The 25,041-nt window shown below is 34.6% G+C and overlaps 1 protein-coding gene across 1 annotated transcript in view; it reads left to right on the forward strand.

Annotated features, from left to right (window-relative positions):
* Positions 1-25,041, forward strand: part of GSL10 (glucan synthase-like 10) — a 50,735-nt gene that overhangs the window by 18,026 nt on the left and 7,668 nt on the right. Inside the window, exons 13-50 of the mRNA XM_083060398.1 lie at positions 765-841; positions 938-1,016; positions 1,517-1,639; positions 2,079-2,181; positions 2,331-2,454; positions 2,582-2,771; positions 2,906-2,958; positions 3,151-3,211; positions 3,344-3,425; positions 3,514-3,563; positions 4,141-4,227; positions 4,400-4,485; positions 4,685-4,709; positions 4,845-4,939; positions 5,030-5,111; positions 6,018-6,178; positions 6,288-6,408; positions 7,718-7,815; positions 7,924-8,014; positions 8,091-8,251; positions 8,329-8,438; positions 9,182-9,316; positions 11,126-11,194; positions 11,260-11,437; positions 11,530-11,644; positions 11,932-12,051; positions 12,302-12,417; positions 12,511-12,594; positions 12,672-12,784; positions 15,345-15,397; positions 15,467-15,643; positions 16,487-16,534; positions 16,922-17,080; positions 17,493-17,606; positions 17,681-17,769; positions 23,710-23,868; positions 23,943-24,045; positions 24,901-25,020. Of these exons, the coding sequence (XP_082916524.1) occupies positions 765-841; positions 938-1,016; positions 1,517-1,639; positions 2,079-2,181; positions 2,331-2,454; positions 2,582-2,771; positions 2,906-2,958; positions 3,151-3,211; positions 3,344-3,425; positions 3,514-3,563; positions 4,141-4,227; positions 4,400-4,485; positions 4,685-4,709; positions 4,845-4,939; positions 5,030-5,111; positions 6,018-6,178; positions 6,288-6,408; positions 7,718-7,815; positions 7,924-8,014; positions 8,091-8,251; positions 8,329-8,438; positions 9,182-9,316; positions 11,126-11,194; positions 11,260-11,437; positions 11,530-11,644; positions 11,932-12,051; positions 12,302-12,417; positions 12,511-12,594; positions 12,672-12,784; positions 15,345-15,397; positions 15,467-15,643; positions 16,487-16,534; positions 16,922-17,080; positions 17,493-17,606; positions 17,681-17,769; positions 23,710-23,868; positions 23,943-24,045; positions 24,901-25,020 (4,011 nt within the window). The remainder of the gene's footprint in view (positions 1-764; positions 842-937; positions 1,017-1,516; positions 1,640-2,078; positions 2,182-2,330; positions 2,455-2,581; positions 2,772-2,905; positions 2,959-3,150; positions 3,212-3,343; positions 3,426-3,513; positions 3,564-4,140; positions 4,228-4,399; positions 4,486-4,684; positions 4,710-4,844; positions 4,940-5,029; positions 5,112-6,017; positions 6,179-6,287; positions 6,409-7,717; positions 7,816-7,923; positions 8,015-8,090; positions 8,252-8,328; positions 8,439-9,181; positions 9,317-11,125; positions 11,195-11,259; positions 11,438-11,529; positions 11,645-11,931; positions 12,052-12,301; positions 12,418-12,510; positions 12,595-12,671; positions 12,785-15,344; positions 15,398-15,466; positions 15,644-16,486; positions 16,535-16,921; positions 17,081-17,492; positions 17,607-17,680; positions 17,770-23,709; positions 23,869-23,942; positions 24,046-24,900; positions 25,021-25,041) is intronic.

Consider the following 25,041-nt stretch of genomic DNA (forward strand, 5'->3'; position numbering starts at 1 on the left):
TATCCGCAACTTTTAATATTTATCTGTGTGTAATTATTAGAGGCACGAAGTGCCTCGGCCCCTCTAGTTTAAGATAAAGAAGGTATGAAAACCTTAGAAGCAAATTAATGTTTTTTATTCTTTTGCTCTTGAACCATCCCCCACTGCCTGCCAGAAAATGTTCTTTAAGAAGGAATAAATACACATAAAATCATTGTGTTATGTAGTGAAATCTTTCTGTTTGTCTGACAAAATAAGTTGATTATTTTCAACTCATTGATTTGCAAAAAACATTACCATGGCAGTGCTGTTCTGCAATGAAATATGTGAATATGCATGGCCAATTATTTTGGTCATTTGATTAGAAATCATGAAAATATCCTGTTATTTTTACCTTTATTTTTTACCAAATACTCATTTTTCCAAAGATACACTGTAAAACAAATTAGTTCCATAAAAATTTTGTACTTCAATTTGGATTCTCAATGATTAAAATTGACATAAATTTAGCCTTGCAATGTATATTTTGACATCAATTTTGTCCTTTTTTTAATGATTATTTTATACTATGGTGGATCAATTTGATGTCCTGTATATCTTTTGGACTGGTTTGAGCCTTTACTCTCTTTCTCTCTCTTGGGTTTCTGTTCAGTGATTTTTATGAATTTACCTCTGCAGTTCATGTTGTTTAAAAGCTTAAATGCATTTATTTGTGACTTGAGTTTTTATCTTTATTCTTTTGGTTTAAAAATATGGATTCATCATGTATTTTCATGGACTATTAGGAAGCAGCAAACAATGATAATGGGAAAGCACCTCATTCCTCCTGGAGAAATTATGACGATTTTAATGAGTATTTCTGGTAAGATTTCTTTGATGACCTGTTTTTTGATTATTTCAGTTTTTTTTTTTTTTTTTTTTTTTTTTTAATTTTGTTGACTGACTCTCCCACCTTAAGGTCACTCCATTGCTTTGAGCTTGGTTGGCCATGGCGCAAAACTTCTTCATTTTTCCAAAAGCCACTACCCAGATCAAAGGTTTGTTTTGTTTACAATTATGTTAGACTTCCTTCTAATTGCATTAATCATGCAATGTAGTGTCATTCAATTGCATTCATGTATTGAGTGCATCTCACTGCTGTATTAAGAGTAAAATTGATGCCTTCTCTCATTCTTATTTTTTAATGGATGGCTGCTAGTGGGGCACAGTATTGTACTGTTCCCTAGATACAAGGGAAGTGTGGAAGGTCTGTGATATCAAATTTGATGCGCATTGCACAATAGCTATGGATATTTCTAATGATTCAGTTAAGGTCTTGAAAGAACCGATATTTCATTGTGTGTTGGGAAAACATATATCACCACAAATTAGATTAGATTCACTCCGAAGACAGCTTAAGTTAAATGTGTGACAGCTTGAGTATCCATATATGGTGGAGCTTAATGTCTTATTATTTTGATAAACTGAGTATCTTAATTTGATATATTCTTTGGTTGATGTCCTTAGTTACTCATTTATTCTTTATTGTACAATGCAGAAGATGCTTATATCTGGCAGAAGTAGGCATCGGGGTAAAACATCTTTTGTGGAGCATCGAACTTTTTTTCATCTTTATCATAGCTTCCACCGATTGTGGATATTTCTTTTCATGATGTTTCAGGTTTGTACATGCATTTATTCTTACATAATCATGAACTTTTGGCAAATGCTTTGTGTTCTCATATGCTGTTTTCTTCACTGAAGTTGTTTCACACTTCTAAGTGTTAAAAGAGAGAAATAAAGATCTCATTTTCTGAATATATGCTTGGGTGATAATTCCACCCAGCAGAATGGATTAATTTATATACAAGAGAATTACGAAGATAGTTTTTGTCAAAACAATTTACAAGAGAGAAATTAAGATGCCACTGCTTCCTATGATGCATTAAACCTAGCTATACCAAGTATCTAGGCAATTTGGAAAAATAAACATTATAGGAGTTCTTATTTCCAAAAGCATTCCTATTTCCAACACTAAGTTATGTATTCTTAACTGGCAATTCATGGTTCACATATTACTTTTGTCTCATGAAGGTTTTCTTTTTATTGTCGATTTTCAGGGTCTAACAATCATTGCATTCAATGATGGAAATCTTAATGCCAAGACTTTGCGAGGGGTTCTTAGTCTTGGACCTACATTTGTTGTGATGAAATTTTTTGAAAGTATGTATTTCTGTTATATATATCTTTGGTCATAAATTTGTATTTAGTTTTGTAGGCAGAGTTTCTTCCAAAAATACGAGAACATTTTGGTTTATGTTATATTTTCCTTTCACCATTAAGTTATATTTTCACATTTTCATTTGTTTTAGGTGTTCTGGACATTTTCATGATGTATGGTGCATATTCAACAACAAGAAGCCTAGCTGTCTCACGAATTTTTTTACGATTTGTTTGGTTCAGCCTTGCTTCAGTTTTCATAACTTTCCTCTATGTGTATGTACGCTTTCAATTATAATTACTTTTTCTTATATTTCCACATCCTCATTCTTATCTATATTTATTTTGATTTTTTGTAAATGTGTTAAGTGATTTTACATTTCCAGCTGTTTCATGACTGCAGAAAAGCACTTCAGGAAGAGAGTAAAAGAAATGCAAACTCGGTTGTTTTCAGATTGTATGTGATTGTCATAGGGATTTATGCTGGTGTCCAAATTTTCATTAGTTTCCTTATGCGGATACCGGCATGTCATCGTCTAACAAATCAATGTGATCGTTGGCCTTTAATTCGCTTTGTGAAGTGGCTGCGCCAGGTATATATGTCTTCAGTTGCATTAGTTGTTGGTAATTATAGTAGTTCATTTAATTTTGTTTGTTCAGTATCGTGTGAAATTATGCTGACTGATAGGTTTGCCTTTATTGTCATTTTTTCTGTTGACTGATGAAGGAACGACATTATGTTGGACGGGGAATGTATGAAAGGAGTTCAGATTTCATAAAGTATGTTCTAGATCTTGTAGGAAAAGCAAGATTGTTGCTATCCCACTATTTTAATTTTAGATTGTAGGAACGACATTATATATTGTTTAAAGATTGATGACTTAAAAATTGTGTGTACTCCGTCATTAATTTTATATGCAAGCTGAAGTTGTGCATTGATGCACTGATTATGATACCCCTTCCTTTTCTCAGGTATATGCTGTTTTGGCTTGTTATTTTGAGTGGAAAATTCTCGTTTGCTTACTTTCTTCAGGTTAGTGATAGTTACATTATCTATGCCCTTGTAGATACAAATTTGGAATTATACATAATTTTTTCATTTATGCATGAGTATGATGGTACATATACAGCAGACAATCAATTGTCTTATTTTTGTGGTTTGTAGATCAAGCCACTGGTGGAACCAACGAGGGATATTATAAAAGAGACTAGAATAGAGTACTCTTGGCATGATTTTGTCTCTAAAAGTAAGCACTGGTGTGATTGACTGTGGTTATGTTTTTTGGTGTTTTCTCTTTGGTATCATTAATTATTAGAGTGGCTTTGTTGTTGCAGACAATCATAATGCTTTGACAGTTGTTAGTGTATGGGCTCCCGTGGTTGCTGTAAGTACATTGGCATTGTTTGTTTACATCCTCCCCCATTCAAATTTATTAATCATAAAAGGGGGATATCTTGTTCCGTTTTATTTTTCTTTCTAGTGGGGGAAAACTTGTCTTACAAGAGATCCTTAAGATATACATGTTTCTGTTATGCAGGAACTGGATTTCTGATATTCAGTAGCATGTTTTGATTAGCTTTATTTGCATTCAAAAGAAGTTTTCCAAAAGCTCTTTCTAGAGCAGTTTGAAAAATGATATCTTCAGGAGTTTGAAGATATTATACGCTTAACTCTTGTAATTTGAAACATTATAGCTTCAGGAGTTGCTGAACTTAGTACTGAGTGATGTATTTCACTGGTTTAATAGTTACTAAATAGTAGATAAGCTTTTAGTTGATGTGTAAAAACACAGTGGTGTCCTATTTTTGGTTATGCATTGATTTCTTAAAAACTGTATTTATCTATTATTTAGTTTATAACTGTTACCTTCAATTTAACTGTTCTGTAAAATTGCTTCCCTCTTCCCCCTTATTTGAGTGTTTTGGTTGCTGTTTCTGACTTGCTAATTCCCATTCTTTCAGATTTATCTTCTGGATATATATGTGTTTTACACAGTTGTATCGGCTGTTTGGGGATTCTTACTGGGGGCAAGAGATCGACTGGGAGAAGTAAGTAGTCTTTTTAAGAAGTTGCGATTGTCCAACTGTAAATCCTGTTGGTAACATGCCCTGTTATTTTACTATTAATATCTTTTACCTGCTGCTAGTCATCCCGTCCTGTACATTCTACAATTTAAAATCTGTTTGTATAACCTTTTTTGTGGCTGTATGTGGTCACCAGATTAGGTCATTGGAAGCACTGCATAAACTATTTGAGCAGTTTCCTGGAGCTTTTATGGACACACTTCATGTTCCTCTACCCAACAGGTGCTGCTTGTGAAATGTGCTTTTTCCTGTTTTACATATGATTTTCATTCTGTATTTGGAAGATATCTGTCCTTGTATGTGTCCTATATCTATTGTAGCTCTCTGAGAATATGCATTCTCTTCTTTCAGTTTCCCCTCTTGAATGATTATGTTGTTTATGTAAGCTTATATAGTTTTCCTCAATATTTTATATTTTCAGGAGTTCCCATCAGTTTTCTGTTCAGGTCAGCCTTTTGCTATAGATAAAGCAAAAAATAATTTAGTTTAGGGCCTGTTTGCTTCTGTATTCATTTTTTTTTAAAAAACTGTCACCACCTTTTCATTTTTTGTTTACTTATTCAATTTCTCTTCATATGAAGGTTGTGGAGAAGAACAAGGTTGATGCTGCTCGGTTTGCCCCCTTTTGGAATGAGATCATAAGAAATCTAAGGGAGGAGGATTATATAACTAACTTGTTAGTCATAGAAACTGTTACACATTTCTTAGCTTTATTCATCATTTTCTTCCCTTTTTTAATACCTGCATATGTTTTTCTTGCTCACAGTGAAATGGAGTTGCTTTTAATGCCTAAGAATTCTGGGGATCTCCCTTTGGTTCAATGGCCACTTTTTCTACTTGCAAGCAAGGTAATTCAAATATTTCAATCATGTTTGTCAAGTTGTGATTAAAAGGTCATCTTTTGAGTGTTAGATCACTTGGATGAATATGACTATTTGGTCCATGTTTATATCTTAATATCTTTATTATATCTATGGAGTAATTTTTAGGTTTTATAATATTTCTTTATGCGATTAATATTATGAATATTTATTTATTCTTTCTTTTTATGAAACTAGTACTAGCAATAATGCAGTTTATTGTTTTGTTTTTTTGTGTCGCATCATAATGTCCCACAGTAATTTGGTATCCTCTTATTCTGAGTCTCTTTTCTCCTTTCTTACCTAAACACTGATTATTTTATAGTTCTTTGGATACTCAATTTTAATAACATGATGCGGGTACCATTTAATTAATCTACTTAAATGCTTGCTGCAACCAGCTTTTAAAGATTCTTTGTTTCTCGAGAACACAATTTTGTCTGAATGATGCACAAGGAAGTAGAATCATCACTCACTCTAGCCACAATTTGTGCCTTCCCAGATTTGTATTGATATGAGTTGGTGTTTTCGAGAATATAATTAAATTGTACAATATGAATCAAGAATTGTACATTTCTGATAAACTTGGTTTAAATTTCTCTGATATATACTGCTCTGTTTGTATTAGTTGCAAACAGAGGTTTGTTCAACAAGAAAAATATCTGCTTTCATCTAATATTATTGAAAAATCTGTATATGTAAATTTTAACTATTGGATTATGAGGGAAACTGTGCCTTGTTATGCTAATTGTAACACAAACTGGGTACTACTTACCACAGATCGCTTTGCATATGTATTTATGTTATGTTTGCTTTTCTTGTTAACCAAGTTCATCCTCTTATGTTTTCTTTTTGGTAAAATTCATTGATTTGTTCTTTTGCATGATTGTGTAGATATTTTTGGCCAGGGATATTGCTGTTGAGAGTAAGGATACTCGAGAAGAGATTTGGGATAGAATATCCCGAGATGATTATATGATGTATGCTGTTCAGGAGTGTTACTATTCTATTAAACTCATTTTGACAGAGATATTAGATGATGTGGGAAGGAAGTGGTAAGTATCAGTTGTAACAGTGAAGTGCATTGAACTGTGTTTCTTGTATATGATAAACCTTATTTATGATATTTGATATCTTTGTTTGCAAATTGTTTCCTTTTACCAGGGTTGAAAGGATATATGATGATATTGATACTAGTATCAAAAACAAGAGTATTCATATAGACTTCCAACTAATTAAGTTGCCTCTTGTGATTTCAAGAGTAACTGCATTGATGGGGATCCTGGTTCGTATTTAATCTTTTAAGCTTTAGTTATTTTATGAATGTCAGCTTGTCTGTTTCTATTTAGCATAGTTCTAGTTTGGCATATTCTCACTGTTTTTCCTTTATTCGTTTCTCCTTTCTAATGAATTCTTGTATCTTTTTTTTTTTTTTTTGGTGAATATTTGTAAAATTGGACCTCAGTTGACTGATTGCCGAATGTGACTGTGAGATGCCATGCTTATTGTCATATTTTTCAGTCAAATTTTAATCAAAGCTATGCCAATGGTAAAACAAAGAAATGGCCAAATGATACGAATGAAAACTGGGGTTTTTACACAGATGGATTTGCTAGCTTAGTTAAGTGCATATTCGGCATTCGAGGCCATGTACAAATACTTTGTTTGATGTGTGGTATGAAAGTGAAGAGTTATCCTTTGTTTGTTAACATTCTCAGCCTCTTTCGCAGCAACTTGTTTGTAGCATTTGGTTTACTCAAACATTGAGGAGTTCCTACTCTTGCATACTATATATGTTATCAATAATAAAGAGATATTTAGTAATAATTGTATAGAGGTTTATAAGCACATAATATCTTATTTAGGGGAAAAAATATCCTGTAATCATGTGTATTGAATGAATTAAAACTATATAAAGCTTCAATGTGCAGTGTAAGACACACAACTTCAACTCATCTTTTATGCCTCTGCTCTTTACTCTTAACATGGTATTTAGAGCCTAATGATGGTATATTTTTTAAACCATACCTAGCTGGTGGATCCACTGTCCCCAGTGACCAAATTTTTGGCAAACTGTGTAATCACTGGTTTGCCCTTATGTACTGGTGCATTTTTTCCGACAATTTTCGGATGACTGATGCCATACAACAATAATACAAGAGAAAAGAACCCAAATGAAGATGGGAAGACCAGAAACACAACCAACTTCTTTCAACATGAAGCAAACAAGAGCTGGAATGGACCCAGACAGTGCTGACGAGCATAACACATGCCTGACGGAGCCTCCTAGACAAACTGGCGTGTTTGGGCGCGTGAGGAGGCTGATGCCTCCAAACTCTCTAGTAGTAACACTCATTTTATTGAATGTGTTTATGAAACGAAACTACAAATCTTGGATTAATTTTCAATGTTGTCAATCTCACTTGGAGGGATGAGACTTGGTTGCTGTTGATGTATTTATTTGATCAATTTGTTCGCACATATGAATTTCACTTATCTATATATTTTATATATGTGTGTCTCTTTGTGTCTTGTATATGGAAGTTTAACTTGCTGTTGAAGTTTGAACTCATTCTTATATTGACGTCTCACAGAGAGAGACTGAAACACCTGAACTGGAAAGGGGTGCAGTTAGGGCTGTTCAGGATCTGTATGATGTTATGCGATTTGATGTTCTTACTATAAATATGAGGTTTGTCACAGTTGCTGTTGTCTGCATACATCGAAATTTAAGTAGTCTTCTATCAGGGGTTTCATCCCTTTAGATTGATGTTAATTTTTATGTTTTTTTTTAATCTAGGGAGAATTATGACACATGGAGTTTGCTGACCAAAGCTAGGGATGAAGGGCGTTTGTTTGAAAAGTTGAAATGGCCCAAGAATACAGATTTAGTATGTTCTAATCATATTTTTCTATAGTGTGTGCAAATAACTTGTCTATGAATTTTCTAACATTGAGTGCATGCAGAAAATGCAAGTCAAAAGATTGTATTCACTGCTGACTATCAAAGAGTCTGCCTCAAGCATTCCTAAAAATCTTGAGGCCAGGCGACGGCTGGAGTTTTTCACAAATTCTCTTTTTATGAAGATGCCTCGTGCAAAGCCAGTTCGGGAGATGTTATCTTTTAGGTAGATCTTTTCTCTTGGAAGAAATTTTTACCCTTATTGTTTCTGGGCTTATTTTTTTTTTATTTTTTATTTTGCAGTGTTTTCACTCCTTACTATTCTGAGATTGTGCTATATAGCATGGCTGAACTCCTAAAGAAAAATGAAGATGGCATTTCAATTTTGTTCTACCTTCAGAAGATATATCCAGGTAATTTTTACTTCAGTTTGCTTCTATCAGAATATCAGAGTATAACTGGATGGGCCTAAATGATTTAATGTGGCTTAATTGAAATTGATCAGGTTGGCTCTATTTCAGCCTGAGCTGTATGGATTACATTCAAGAAAAAATCGCACTTGTCCAAATAATTTGTTGTTAAAGTTGGATTGCTCAATTTGTGGTTCAACTTACTTTCATACTGTTTGGGTTTTATTTTATTTTTTTCATAACCAAATGAAGCACTTGCCAATTAATTCTGGGCTAAACTTAAACTAGCCCAATGATTTACATTCACGATAGACTGATCCAATTATTTACTTTTGGGTTGATATTGGTCCAACATGATTATTTTCAGGATTAAAATAATCTGGTTAAATTAATTTGTTCATCCCTATGCTTTTTGGGAATGTTCAAATATGTTAATACATTTTTATAGTTTATAAACAGATCCAACTACAAGGATGCTATTTGAATATCCTTGAAAAGTACAAAGATCTGCTGTTTAGTTAAACCAAGTTATTAATAAGATCTTGCAAGCTTGGGAGTAATAGGGCTGGCCAGATTTCAGCAGTTATTTTGCACTCTTTGTTGCTTTCAGGACACGTCACAAATAATTAATAAAAAAAAATCTATATTTCTTCCTTCATAATCCAAATTATCTATACATTCTTCTCTTCTATATAATTTTTTTTTATTGTTGTATATTAATTTATATTTTTCCTAATTCACTGTAGATGAGTGGAAAAACTTTCTTGCTCGAATTGGCCGTGACGAAAACACACTTGAGAGTGAACTTTATGACAGTCCTAGTGATATTCTTGAACTGCGATTTTGGGCTTCATATCGAGGGCAAACATTGGCCAGAACGGGTAATGTTTATCAATATTTTTACCAATGAACTTGATTTTCTTCTGCATGTCTTCACATGGTTATCAGTGATGATTATACATACATTTTTTTTTTGTTATGTAATATATTATATATTAATTAACATAAAATCATAAAAATCAAGCTAGCTATAATTTGAAATTAGCATAAAAGGATCATATTATATACTCTGGATGCTAAAGTATTATTTGGAAACATTATCAACTATGTAAATATTATTAGTATTGTAAATATTAATAATATATAATGAATACTTATTAATATTAATTTAATACAATTTGGGATGTAATATTACAAGGAATTTGCATGATATATAATGAGTGATATTTGAGCAATGGCAAGAGGCATGGATAAAAAAAACTAAAATCCCAAATTCGTTGCCCAATGACGAAACTGTTGTATTTTGGTAAAATTAAGCCTGAGCTGGCCATACATAACCATGACCAGTTCTTAAATGTATGTAGCAAGTGTTGCTCCTCTACCCATCTCATTAAATAGCTTAGATAGCCAAATGATACCTTGTTCTCCTACTCATTTCAAAATTTCAATGGGAATTTGTCCATCCTCTTAACTGCTTTTTACCACTCCAACTCAAATTCTAGGGTAGTGTTGTTCTCTTAGGTTTCTATGCCTTCCATATTGTGAATCCATTATTGAAAATAATTCTCCCATCTCTCTTCTATATGATGATCTGTAACTAAATCTTTTCCTCTTTGTTTTTCTTTCTCTATTTTTAGCTAGCTTATATATCTAACACTCTTCATTATTAGTCCCAGGATCTTTGGTAAAACTTCAAAAACTTTGGATCATGTCTCACTCACAACTTTCCTTCTCATTTGTAATACTTTGATACCTTGCCCAATTCTCAGTGTTATTGATTGCACCTGTGCAAGGCCTTAAAGCACTCCCTATTGTTTCTAACCTTGTCTCAAACACTTTCATTTCACCATCAGTATTCCTTATTTCTTGCCCAAAAATTGATTAACCCAAGACTGCTTTAGCAACCTTCCTAAATAACCAAATGACATCTCAAACCCATATGCATGTTTATAATTGCAGAATAAAGAATACAAATAATACGGTAATAAAAATAATTAATTAAACCCCTATAAATTAAGAAAGAAGGCTAATTCTATATGTGTACTAGATCTAATACAAACATGTGCTAAAGTAATGTGTTTCTATTTTCTAACTTGTTCCACATCATGCCCCCTAATGCGAGAGCATTTTATATTTGAAAAATGAACAATGCTGAAGTTTGCATAATTCTTTATCAATTGGTCATACGGCCTCAAATATCCATTTTTTGTTTTGATTTAGCTTATTCCTTTGTTAGAAAATATCAAGGTTGGGCATTAAAGTTTAATGGTGCTGCCTTTTCTGGTTTCATTGTAAATAAGTATCGCACAAGACTCAGGACTATAGCAAGCATGATGAGTGGGAAATTAGGCCAAACAGATTATGGCAGTAAATTGGAATATATTATTTTAGTGGTGTTGATGGAGAGAATTGCTACTTATTATAGGCAAGGCAGGAAGTGTAAACATATTTATGCAATTGTTGGATACATAATATTGAACATGACAAAAAATACCCACTTTAAAGGAACTTTTTATTTCAGTATATTTTGAATACAAGCACTAATCTCCTTTTTATAGGTTAAAATGACTCTATTAAGGGAACTAACATAAAAAAGAAATAGGGAAATAATGAGATATTTGTCTTCATATAACAAATATCATAGATGATATTTACTATATTTTCTGTTCATTGTTGTTTGAAATGCACAGTTAGGGGGATGATGTATTATAGGAAAGCTCTTATGCTTCAGACCTATTTGGAGAGCACAACAGCCGGAGGTAAGAACATATAACTCCATTGTTTTCTTTACGTTAATATGTTTGTAATTTTTTTATTAATTTAGATTTGGAGGCAGCAATGGGTTGTGATGAAGTAACTGATACACATGGCTTTGAGTTATCCCCTGAGGCACGTGCCCAGGCAGATCTGAAGTTCACTTATGTTGTGACATGTCAAATTTATGGTAAGCAGAAAGAAGAGCAAAAGCCCGAGGCTGCTGATATTGCTTTACTTATGCAAAGGTAGGATCAACAATTCTATGGATCAAACTTCATGTTTTTTCTATTTGCTAATTGAATTATGACTTCTATCTTTTCAACTATCATGCTTTTAGAAATGAAGCTCTCCGTGTTGCTTTCATCGATGTTGTTGAAACTTTAAAAGAGGGAAAAGTGAACACAGAATACTACTCGAAGCTTGTGAAAGCTGATATCAATGGGAAAGACAAGGTGCAATTTTTCTATAATTTTTATTTTGTATTTAAACTTTAGTTATGATTCATAAGGGTTGTTGTCAAGTCTGGTTAACAAACATAGCTGTTAAACTGTTGTAACAGATTCTTATAACTGAATTATCTGGTTAGCTACTTATGTTACTTTTACTTTTGCTGCATTCTGTTATTGAAATAGATTGTCATAATTACTTAGATTGCCTTTAATTTTTCTACCTCCCTTTACTGAATTAGATTGCTTTCGCTATTTTTCACTCCATTTATTGAAGTTTTTTGATGTCACAGGAGATATACTCTGTGAAGTTACCTGGAAATCCCAAATTGGGTGAAGGAAAGCCTGAGAACCAAAATCATGCAATTATTTTTACACGTGGAAATGCGGTCCAAACAATTGACATGAATCAGGTAATACCAGTTTTAACAGCTGTCTGTATTTGGCTAATTTTATCTGAATAGATTGTGATGATTGAAAAGGAACTATGTTGTATTTTGTAAGCAATTCTGTCTTATGTGATGTACTATATGTTATTCATAGCGTTGATCCGCTACATATTATGTATATAAACTTTGTAGAAAATTTACTATTTCATGATTTGTGATACTGTACAAGTTCTTTGCTGTTGCTATGTTTTGATGCTTAGTTGAATTTATTTAGGATAACTATTTTGAGGAGGCTTTGAAGATGAGGAACCTTCTTGAAGAATTTCATTCTGATCACGGGCTACGTCCTCCTACTATACTTGGTGTTAGAGAACATGTCTTTACTGGCAGGTATATGTAGCTTACATCCTTGGATAGTGTTCTTTTTGGACTTGGTTTTTCAGTGTTTATGTCTTTGAGTAACATCTTTGTTACTGAATGCAGTGTCTCATCTTTAGCCTCATTTATGTCCAATCAAGAAACTAGTTTTGTGACTTTAGGCCAGCGGGTTTTAGCAAATCCATTGAAGTAAGACCATTTTATGTTAAATAATGATTTCTCATGTCAAGATTCAAACTTACTTATGACAATTATGATCTATTTAGGGTCCGCATGCACTATGGGCATCCTGATGTTTTTGATAGAATATTCCACATAACTCGTGGTGGCATCAGCAAGGCTTCCCGCATTATCAACATTAGTGAAGATATCTTTTCAGGTTTGGCTTGTTGCTTTTGCTATATAGAAATTTGGCTGTTCTGGTAAAGCAGGTAAATGTCTTAGTGAAGATATCTTTCCTTTTCTGGTTTTTATTTTTATTTTTATCTGTTTCTTATTGTCTTTTTCTGGTTTTTGTATTTTTTTTCTTGTTTAATGGTCATGCATTGTCACTATAAAATCTTACACTGTCAACCAATAAAAAGTTGTTTCTCTGCTGACACTTTGTTGTTCTCCTGCATTTCTCCTGTTCTTTTTCTCTGTTCTTATTTTTATATTATATTCTTTTTTTTTCTTGGTTCCTACCCTTTTTTCCCTGCCCTTTACTTTTATTTTTTATATTATACTCTTCTCATTTTTGTTCTTTGTACCTACCTTGTTTTTTCTTCCTTATGCTGTTATTTTTTATATTATACTCTTCTTCTCAGTTTTGTTTCTTTTTACCCTACCCTCTTTTTGTTTATTTTCCCTGACCTATACCCTCATTTTATCGTTTCTTTCTCTTATTGATAATGACTAGAGCATGAATTATGAGCCTTTCCCCCACCTTTTTGAGCATGTATATTTGGGGATTGCTAATGTACTCTATCTTTTTTGTTCGAGTACATTAGCAGTCTACAAGAAAATATCAGGGCAAAAACCCCAACTATCTCTTCTTTCGTAATTAATTCACTTTAAGGATATTTTATAGTAATTTAATATCTGCCTTAAAAAAAAAAACTTATTTCTCTCTCCTCTAACTTCACATAATTAATTCATGTTTTGAGAATCTTGGGTGGGGTTTGAGTGTGTACAGAGGAATTTTCGGAACAACATGCAAGTTGTGGTGAAGTTGTGAACCACCATTCAAATCAAGGGTTGCAAAAATTCATGGTGGAGATACCAAACATAGAGGTTGCAGCAGAAGAACTTGGTCCATATGGGATGGCAGCGTAGAAAGGGGAAACCAGCTCATGCTGGTTTATCATTTCATGCCCAATGGGAGCCTTAACAAGTGGGTGATTGACATGCCTGAGAAGCTTCTAGCTTGTTGATTACATTCATGTGAGATAGGGAGGAGAGAGAAATAGGTCTTTTAATTAATTATGTGAGAGAGTGAAGAGGAGAGATAAATAAGTTTTAAACTTCTATTTGAAAAGGTGGATGTTAAATTACTATAATGTCCTTAAAATGAATTAATTGCAACAAAAGAGAGTTGGTTTACTAGTTTAGTAAATTTAATTATTTAAGGCCGAGGTAAATATAACTAGGTGGCATCCATGGCCTATTAACCCAAGTCTAGTGAACTACTAGAGTTGGCCTGGTGGTGGGAGGTTGGGTTGTGCATGAAGTCTTAAGTTTGAAATTCGTGCGACCATTGTACACAAAAAAAAAAATTAAGAAAAACTCAAGTCCCACATCGACTAGAGATTAGGCAATTGAATAGTATATAAGTGGAAAGCAACCCTCACCTTACAAGCCGGTTTTGTAGGGTTGAGTTAGGCTTAATCCACTATTCTAACATGGTATCATAGCCATTTAGATCCACTTTAAAAATGGGCCACCCACCATTGATGCATGCCTCATAGGCATGAGGGGGTGTATTGGGAAAAATCCAAGTCCCGCCAATCCTAGATCATTAAAAAGGGCCACCCACCATTTATCCACGTACCAAGCTCAATAGTGCTGGACGTGAGGGGGTGTATTGGGAAAAACCCAAGTCTCACATCGACTAGAGATTAGGCAATTGAATAGTATATAAGTGGAAAGCAACCCTCACCTTACAAGCCGGTTTTGTAGGGTTGAGTTAGGCTTAATCCACTATTCTAACAAAAAAGCACGAGTCTCTAGCGATGGCAATAAAGTGTGTCCAACTAGGTTAGATCAACTACATAGATAACACAGTTATTTGGCATGATTAAAAACCATAGATTCATGTATATTATTTACTATGAGATCTCCCTTGATGACTTCATCCAAAGACCTTTTTGGTCTCCCTTATATTTTTTCCCAGTTCTAGAAATCATGCAATATATTCTTCTGACTGGTGCCTTTTTTACCGTAACCAATATTCTGAATCTATACTTGTATATAATAAATCCATATCATATCCTTTCTTGCGAGGGCCCACATTCATCTTGACATCTTAACTGGAGCAGAACTGGATATTGTGTTGTGTGAGAATTTTTGTTGCAAATATATGCTTCATATAACATGTTGAAATTATGTTTAGCTGAGTTCAATATATCTCAGGAAGTAGTGATTATTTAATTGTTGTCTTGAAAATAGTGGTATTTATTTAGTAACTTTGCTATCATTATTATTATAAATAGATCAATCCACTGGGTAATAGTTTAGAAAATAGTTCTCTCTCTCTTCTCGCATAACATTTAATTTTTTACTCTTTTATGCTGTGTAATAGTTTTCTTTGAAGTAGTTTTGTGCAGATTTGGGTCAAGACAGACATCTATCTGAATGCATTTTTGGCTTAGCTCTAATTTATTGCTGTTTGAAATGTGTGTTCATTTTTTCCTTGCTTATTCCTTTACTAGTTTTTTTATTATATGCTTGTTAATACACAGGATTCAATTCAACCTTACGCCAAGGAAATGTTACACATCATGAATATATTCAGGTCAGGCTTGTTATTTAATGATGCCTCTAGAAGACTACAAATTTTTTTGTTCTAATAGTAAATTTACAGGTTGGTAAGGGAAGAGATGTTGGGCTCAATCAGATTGCACTATTTGAAGGAAAAGTTTCAGGTGGTAATGGTGAACAAGTTCTCAGTCGTGATGTATACAGACTTGGGCAGCTTTTTGATTTCTTCCGGATGATGTCTTTTTATTTTACAACAGTTGGATACTACTTTTGTACCATGGTATGCCAATTATGCATCACTTATTTTTTGTTGATTGAATAAGTATGTGAGGATACCTTGACTTCAACACAACAAACAATGGAACCCTTATTACACTATTTGCACAGACACCTTCATGTTGAAGCATAGTTATTCATTGCATATATTGTGACTGATGATATCAATCCTAGCTGTCCTTAGATTCTCCATGAACAAATCTCAAAATGTGATGGGGAGATTGCTAGATGGACGAAATGTAGAAAAACACTTTTGTCATCTTTTGCATTCATACAGTGCCTATCTACTAAAAGAGAAAATCTACCTACAATTGATGCTCTAAAGTGGTGAATTTTGGTCAATGAAGTGGCAACATGTTCCAAAATAAAATAAAATACAAGGGTAGCAGAGATTACAATGTTGAGATGGTGTAGCCTATTTAGGAGAAGATGACTGAAACTTGCTTGAGGTTGTTTTGCACAAAAAAAAAAAAAAAAGAATGATAGGCTCTTTGGAGAAAGATGAATCAAAAAGATGATATTCAATTAAAGGGTCTAGAGGAAGACCTACGAAAACTTAAACCCTCAATGGTTTTATTCAAAACTTGGGTTTTGTTAGAGCAAGAAGGCTTGGCAATAGTGGTTGTTCTGTGCAGATGCAATAGCACCTGGTAACCAGTTTTATTTACAATTCAGAATGAGAGGTAGAACCCAGCCATACATTACATAATTTACATTATCACTGACATTGTAACACATCTCACGGAAATTTCCCATACAGTACAATTTTAGAATCATCAGCATACATATATTTATATCCCAAGTTTTTCTTCATCTGATTTTATTTTTTATTTTTATGATATTGCAGCTAACAGTGCTTACTGTATATGCCTTTCTTTATGGGAAAACTTATTTGGTAAGTTGGATTTTGTTAAACTTTCATGTTTGTTTATCTAAGCTTTGTTAATTTGAGATTATCTTTTCCTTTTGCTAAAAATTTCATCCCTTGTAGTGCTAAATGTTTATCATTTCAAACCAGATTCAGGTCTAGGTTAGTCTTGAGTTGGACATGGTTTCATTTAACTTTTTTTTCTTTCACATTATTGTTGGGTTGTATTGAAGTTTTTCTTGCAACTTATGTTTTGCGTGTCATTGGCAATAGACGGAAAGGTTGTGTACTGTCTGTAGTACAAGTTATTAGTACTAGAACACTGCTAGTATAACCGTATACATTCAATACAAACAAATACTTGCCACTGAACTTATTTCTATACTTATGAACACAAATGTTATATGTTTCCAGGCACTATCTGGTGTTGGTGAAACCATTGAAGAAAGGGCTAGGATAACTAAGAACACTGCACTGAGTGCTGCTTTGAATACACAATTTCTCTTTCAAATTGGTATCTTCACTGCAGTGCCAATGGTCTTGGGCTTCATTCTTGAACAAGGTTTTTTGAGGGTAAGTGTTTGTTTGTGTTTATCCCTTTCTTTATCTTAATAGATATCACCAAAGAAATCAAGTTGAACAAGTTGACTGATATTAGCAATAGTACCAAATATTTGAGAAGTTGACATCTAAATACACATTTTTGTTTGTGCTTGTCTGTAAGTTTGAGATAGTGAGACAAGGTGTATCCATCCAACTGTCTTTCTTACAAAGAAGTAACTTGTCATGCTTGTTACCTGACATGATTAAATAACCAAATGCTTAGCTTTTCTATACCCACTTTACTCCCCACCCCCCAATTATTCTTGGCCATTTAGCACCTCAATTAAAAGGGGGAAAAAGGCCTTAGGAACTCGTGTCAACTGTACATCCTGTTTACAAAATATTCATTTTTTTAATGTTTTTATTTTTTATTGCTCTGCAGGCCATTGTCAGTTTTGTCACAATGCAGTTCCAGCTCTGCACTGTCTTTTTCACATTTTCCTTGGGTACAAGAACACATTATTTTGGTCGGACCATTCTTCATGGTGGTGCAAGGGTTTGTATGCATACTCTATGCTGTCTCTTTTTGTTTTTCTCTTCTCAACTGTTAATCTGTTTATTTGTCAACAGTATCAAGCAACTGGCCGCGGGTTTGTTGTCCGCCATATCAAATTTTCAGAGAATTACAGACTCTACTCGCGTAGTCATTTTGTTAAAGGGTGAGGCTTGCTGTTAAGTTTCCCAAATTTGAAATTATTTACATATCACTAATTCACTCTCGTTCTAACATTCTTCGCTTATCTTATCTGTTTGTAAGGAATTTCAGGTAGCATAAAAGTATAAGATCAGCATTTGGCTTCTCTATCATATTATGTATTTTGTGAAATATATTTAAAAATCAATTAATTATTTGGAAAATCGAATTCTATTTCCTTTATCACTCAGTGTTGGTCTCTACTAAAAAGAACTTCACATTTCTCATTATAATGCACTTTTTGCACTATGATTATTTGTACAATTGTATTAATAGGAAACAATAGATTTGAGAATTCCAGTTGGATTGACAGGTTGAAAATTTAGCATGGGAATAGGGTTATTTCATCGTGAAAGAAGTGTGTGCATGGATTGGGTAGAGTTTGAGAATTGAAATAACTCTAAATTTACCCCCAAATGTCTTCAATTCATGCAGCCTACAGCATACATCAGAGAATGTTGAAGGGTGAGGATGGAAACCAGGACAAATAGTGATGGGTATAGTTGACAGGAAAGGGATTTTTATAAAGTTGATGGGTATAGTACTATAGTCTAATATATTCTCTAATCTTCCTTTTACAGGGTAAACAACTATGTCTAAAAAAAAGAAGGAAAAAGGAAATAAATATCAGGATACAATGAGATTTTTTGAACCCCCTAAAATATCTATTATATTTGCAACAGGTGTCGAGCCAACAAAAATTAATAAAGCAGTGGGTAGGGTGAAATTTATAGGAACTATTAAATTTTATTTCTTTTACAGAATTAGACCAAGCAGTAAATTAATCAAAAGGAGGGTTTCAGTTGCAAATCAATTTTAGGAAAATTATAATTAAAACAATGAGCAAAATAAGAGATTGTTGATATTCAATAATTGAAGGACTCTAGTTCAAAGTGTATTCGCCAATTCAGTTTATAGGATGATTCATTGGTTCAAAAATGCACTTTTCCTTTCTAGATAATTTATAGTTATTAATAAGCTCTAATAATACATTCCTTCTTATTATTCTTACAGTATTCAAGATAAAATCGTTGATTACTTCCCTTATTGATAAACAATCCTAAGCATGCTCTTAGGAATCTAATCTATTAGTAGTATTAGAGTCTAGAGGAACCTAATTCTAGCCAATAAAACATAATTCTACACAATGAAAGTCGTTTACCCTACTCATTAGAACTAATAGACAATCACAGATTTATAGCCCTAATTGGTTTTGTACAATTTCATAAATTGGCAAAACACTAGAAATATATATGCCCAAAAATTTGAAGAGATAAAGGGAAGTTAGACCTCACAGCCTTAGAAAATTAAGCTTCCATTAATCTTAGACTAGTAAAGATGTTTAGCTCATAGGGGCCATTCTAATTAAATTAGAAACCAAAGTCTCCCTCAATGATTCGAAACTCCTTTTTTAATTGATTTTCGAAACTTGGCCTAATATAATATAAAACTAAAAGGCTTTTAAATTAAAGCGCAAATTACAAAATAAAATTAAAAGGTTCCTATGTATGGCTCCAAGGCAAAATAAAGCATAAAATAATTCATGTTGTTTTTGTTAGAATAGTGGATTAAGCCTAACTCAACCCTACAAAACCGGCTTGTAAGGTGAGGGTTGCTTTCCACTTATATACTATTCAATTGCCTAATCTCTAGTCGATGTGGGACTTGGGTTTTTCCCAATACACCCCCTCACGTCCAGCACTATTGGGCTTGGTACGTGGATAAATGGTGGGTGGCCCTTTTTAATGATCTAGGATAGGCGAGACTTGGGTTTTTTTCCAATACACCCCCTCATGCCTATGAGGCATGCATCAATGGTGGGTGGCCCATTTAAAGTGGATCTAAATGGCTCTGATACCATGTTAGAATAGTGGATTAAGCCTAACTCAACCCTACAAAACCGGCTTGTAAGGTGAGGGTTGCTTTCCACTTATATACTATTTTACAATGCCAGCTTTGGCCCTGGTAGTCATGGGGTGAATGTTAGTAATTGGAGCTGGGTTATGAGTGGATGATGAGGTTGATGAAGTTGGGAGAATAGGAGAGGCCAAGGCAGATGAAGTGGTGATGGGGACGGATGGGAAAGTGGAGTTCTGAGTTGTAGGTGATGGAGGTGGAGAGCTGAGTGTAGAAGAATCAGTTTGCATAGGAGGCTGTGGATTGGTTATTACAAGAGGAACAGGAATTGAAGGAGTGAGTGGGTTGGTGGCAGGGGCAGGGAATAAACTCGGATAAGGAAAGCGGGTTTCACAGAAAACGACATCTTTGGAGATAAAAATTCTGCCAGTTGGGGCAAGGCATTTGTATCCTTTATGAGAAGTCGAGTACCCCAAGAACACACACTCTTGGGAGCGAAATTGAAGTTTATTCTTGTTGTAGGGCCGAAGGTGAGGAAAACAAGAGCAGCCAAAAATTCTGAGAAAATTATAGTCAGGTAATTGATGAAATAGTTTTCTGAATGGAACATCATTCTGAATGGAAGATGATGGTAGTCTGTTAATAAGGTAGACACTGGTTAGGAATGCATGGTCCCAAAACTGCATAGGGAGGTGAGCTTGAGCCAACATTGTGAGACCTAATTCAACAATGTGACGGTGTTTGCGTTCCACAACACCATTTTGGTGATGAGTGTGAGGACAAATGAGTCGATGTTGAATGCCATTTTGGGCTAAATAGGAGGTGAATGAACGAAATTCTCCTCCCCAATCAGTTTGAATCGCTTTAATGGGTAGCTGAAATTGATTTTGAATCATAGCATGAAATTGCTTAAAAACATCAAGTGTGTGAGCTTTACGTTTAAGAAGAAAAATCCAAGTGAATCGAGTGTGCGCATCAACAAAAGTAACATAGTACTGATAACCATTATCAGATGTGATAGGTGCAGGGCCCCATAGGTCACTATATATTAATTCAAACGGTGTATGGTAAACAGTTTTAGAAGAATTTGAAGGTAATTTGTGAGATTTGCCAAGACAACAAGGAGTACAAAAATCAGAAGCTGTTTTATTGATGATAGGGAAATTACAAAGTCTGAACACAGATTTTATTACATCATTATGAGGATGTCCCAGTCTAGAATGCCAAGTGACATAGGGAACAGAATGACAAGAGGCTGTATTAGCAGAAGGCGTGATTGCTGGTTGTTGTCTTGGCTGAAGCAGTGAGGGAAACTGGTACAGGCCATCAGGGCCAACAACTCCCATGAGGAGAGTGTCTTTAGTGTCCTGTGATTTAACCAAACAGCAGGTTGAGTGAAATTCAAAGAAAACAGAATTATCTTTGCAGAATTGGCTCACACTGATAAGATTTTTTGTGATATTGGGAACATAAAGAAGATTATTGAGAGTAAGGGAGATGTGAGGTTTTAAAGGAGAAGGGAACGCAGTTACACCTGAGGAGTTTATGGGAAGACCCTGGCCATTGCCAATGATAATCTGATCGGGGCCTTCGAAGGGAGTGAGTTGTTGAATGTTGTGGGACATGTTGGTGACATGATTAGATGCTCCGGAGTCGGGATACCACAAATGGGAACTAGGGGAAAGTGCAGTCAATGCCATGGGCGAAGCCTGGGCTTGATGGGCGCCATTGGAGACAAGATATGCCTGAGAAGAGTTGGGGTTGAGCGGGCGGGAACCTAAAAGGCCGTTTGAAGAACCAGTGGGGCGCATGTGGTGTGAGGGAAAGGAAGAGGGATTGTACCCAAGGGTAGGGTTGGCAGTGGAGTTAGCAGCGGAGAAGGTATTATCAAAGGGTAGGGTTGGGACAAAGGTGCTATCAAACCTGTAATAGCAAGAAGAAGCAATGTGGCCGTATCGATGGCAGACTTGACATTGAAAGCCAGCAAACCTGCCACGCCCACGACCGTACCGATTGTTGGGTCGACCACCACGACCATACCGCCCACCAGATCTGCCACCGCCAGAAGAGGAGGGAAGCTGAGTGTCTTGATGGGTGAGATTGGCTTGCGGTGGCAAAGGGGAAGAATTCGAGCTCGAGGGGGTTTCAAGAAGATTGACAGTGAGAAGGTTCTTTTTCTTGAATTTTTCAAGGCGGGATTCATGGGCAAGAAGAAGGGTTTCAACTTCTTCTATGGTCAATTCATCAAAACGGCTGCTGATGAGGGAAACAGTGGATTCATATTCTTCTGGAAGCCCCTCAAGAACAATATCAAGATGTTCTTTGGAAGAAACAGGGTTGCCAATAGCAGTGAGGGCATCAACAAGGGTTTGGATACGAAGGAGATAGTCAGAGATGGAACGGTTTTCAAGAGTTGTGCTACGAAGGTCACCACGCAATTGACGGGCTTTGGCATTGGTGTGGGCATGAAAATACGCATGAATCTTGTCCCAGATTTGGAAGGAAGATTTACATCCTATGACGCGTGTGAGCATTTCTTTGGACATGGATGATTGGAGCCAAGAGAGGAGTAATTGATCTTGCTGTTCCCACGCAAGATATGCCTCGGAGATACGATTGGCATCTCTGTCAGAAATTGAAAGGAATTTTGGAGGGATTTGGGGATTGACCAAGAAGTGGTGGAGACGGTGGCCTTTGATGACTGGTTCAACTTGTTGACACCAAAGAAGGTAGTTCTTGGTGTCTAGTTTTTCAGAGATAGTGTGCGAGAAAGTGAGGGAAGGGGATGAGGAGGGTTTTTCTTGTGCAGCATAGAAGTGGGGCGGGGTTGTTGCAGAGGACTGTGGTTGTTCTTCAGCCATGAAGGAAGACGAGTGGTGTAGTCGGGCAGAAGGTGCAAAGAAGATAGGAATCTTTGAGGGAGAGAGATGAGGATCAAAAGCTCATGATACCATATTAGAATTATGTCAATCTGGAAAACAGAAAACAGAAGAGGAAGAAAACACAGAGAGAGAGAGAGAGCAGAATTGATAGAAAGATTTGAATTGTATTTCTTAGGTAACAAATCAGAATACAATTGTCCTATTTATATGTTTCAATAGCTTCAAGGAAGACTATTGAAACAATGACCTGTTGAACAAGTAAAAAATAAAAAACAGAAAAACAGAACCTGTTAAACAGGTAAAAGGTAAAAACAGAAATACAGAACATAACTAACTGAAAAAGTAGCCCTATACAATAACATATCTAATACAAGTAAAGATATACTCCAATAGTTTTGCACTCCACAAGATGCTCTTTAGCTTTCTGATTCCTTCCATTTATCCCAATTAGGTATTGTGTTCTTCCAAGCTGAGGTTCTCTTTTCCTGCATAAAAAAATAAATGGAAAATAGTAATATAAAACAAAAAGGACAAAAGTATGTAATTTACTGAGGAAAATGCCTAAATGTCTTAAAAACATGCAGAGAGTAAGAAGTCTTTACTAAAATGCAGAGCATCAAATTGATCAGAAGAATAATCCAGTGGCTGACTAACTGAAACATATTCTGGATGAATTCTCTGATGTGTTAAACAAATTCTGAGTGGAAGTAATGAATTAGTATCAAAATTGATTCAATACAATGATAGAATTTGCTGGAAAGCTCAATAAAATGAAATGGAGAAATTGAGGAAAAATTGAGAAACTTTGATACAACAATAAAATTTGCTAGAAAATAGAGATTCTCTGAATTATGAATCTGATGAATTGTTATTGTGTTGATCCTATAGTTAGATCTGTTATATATACACGCATATCTAACTCAAGGTCAACTGAAAATGAACTGAACTAATTCAAGTACTTTTATTCTAACTGCATAATAGAACACAGTACTCAAACTTTTGTGCTGACAGTTTTAGAAAACTCTCTGCATTTACTCTCACATTATAGGCATTAGTATAGCTCACATAGTGTCATACAGTATTTATGAAATTATTGTCATTTAGGTTGTATCCTTATTTTCATTTCCATGAAACATAATCATTGTATTCCTTTGTCTTGTCTTCAGGTTGGAGGTTGTGCTTTTGTTGATAGTATATCTTGCTTATGGCTATAATGAAGGTGGTGCACTCTCGTATATTCTTCTGAGTATAAGCAGTTGGTTTATGGCTCTATCCTGGTTGTTTGCTCCATATTTATTCAACCCGTCTGGATTTGAGTGGCAAAAGTAAGTATTATCTTTGTATTCAGTCAGGCATACTGTCTCATATTTAATGATTTTTTCTCGTGGCGTTTTTCTAGGGTGGTGGAAGACTTCCGAGATTGGACAAATTGGCTACTTTACCGTGGTGGAATTGGTGTTAAGGGAGAAGAAAGCTGGGAAGCTTGGTGGGAAGAAGAACTGGTAATTAGTATTGCGCCTTGATCAATAGATGTTTTTCTTGCTTTTATGGTTTTTGTATCCTTATCTATTAATAAATATGGTGTTTAATTATGAAACTCCCATAAAACCTCAAATAGGATTAGTACAATGATATCTGGGTATTTGTGCTATTTGCACCTGTTCTAAGCAACAATATTCGCTAATAACATCAGGCACTATTCTAATTTCTAAAATAGCAGTCTTACAGTGAAAAAAATAAATAAATTGAACGCTTCTTTAGGACTAGAATTCAATGTAGTAGAGATGAGAATGTTCTGTTGGATCTTGGATGTATGGGCATACTAGACAAAAAAGGATTAGGAAATGAAGGCATTAATTATAGAGAAAGTTGGGGGCAACACACCTATTGGAGGATAAATGGTAGAATATCTCCTTATGTACTTTGATCAGATGTAGGGTAGCCCTATTGTTAGAGATAGAGGAAAAGATCAAGAATAGTTATAAGCAAAACCATTAAGTAGGATGCTGGAAATAGGAAAACCGATTGAGCTATAAGAGCATTTTAAATGTTGTTCCTCTTTCCAAGTAGCCAGGTACTTTGTATAGCCAAGTCCAATGCATATTTGGAAGTAATAATAACTTAATTGCTCTCTTGTAAATTGTATTTCTATTTTATTATCCTAGTGATCTTGTGAATATAGTTAAGATCATTCAGCTGAGTGATCACTCGAGCACATTTAGAGAAACTTTGTTTCTGATTTTAGAGGTTAAGGGTTCTTACAAAACATTATATATGTCATTGCTTTCCATTTAGAGAAGTCTCATCTGTTTCAATGGTTTTTGTGTCTTAATATTCATAAATTATTTCATCTACAGGCTCATATCAGGAGCTTGGGTTCAAGGATAGCAGAAACCATTCTGAGTCTTAGATTTTTCATCTTCCAATATGGTATTGTGTACAAGCTTAATGTGAAAGGATCGAGCACTTCATTGACGGTATTACATGCTTTTTATTTC

This window comes from Cajanus cajan, chromosome 7, assembly GCF_000230855.2.
Source record: "Cajanus cajan strain Asha chromosome 7, NIPB_CcT2T_4, whole genome shotgun sequence".
NCBI classification, from domain to species: Eukaryota; Viridiplantae; Streptophyta; class Magnoliopsida; order Fabales; family Fabaceae; genus Cajanus; species Cajanus cajan.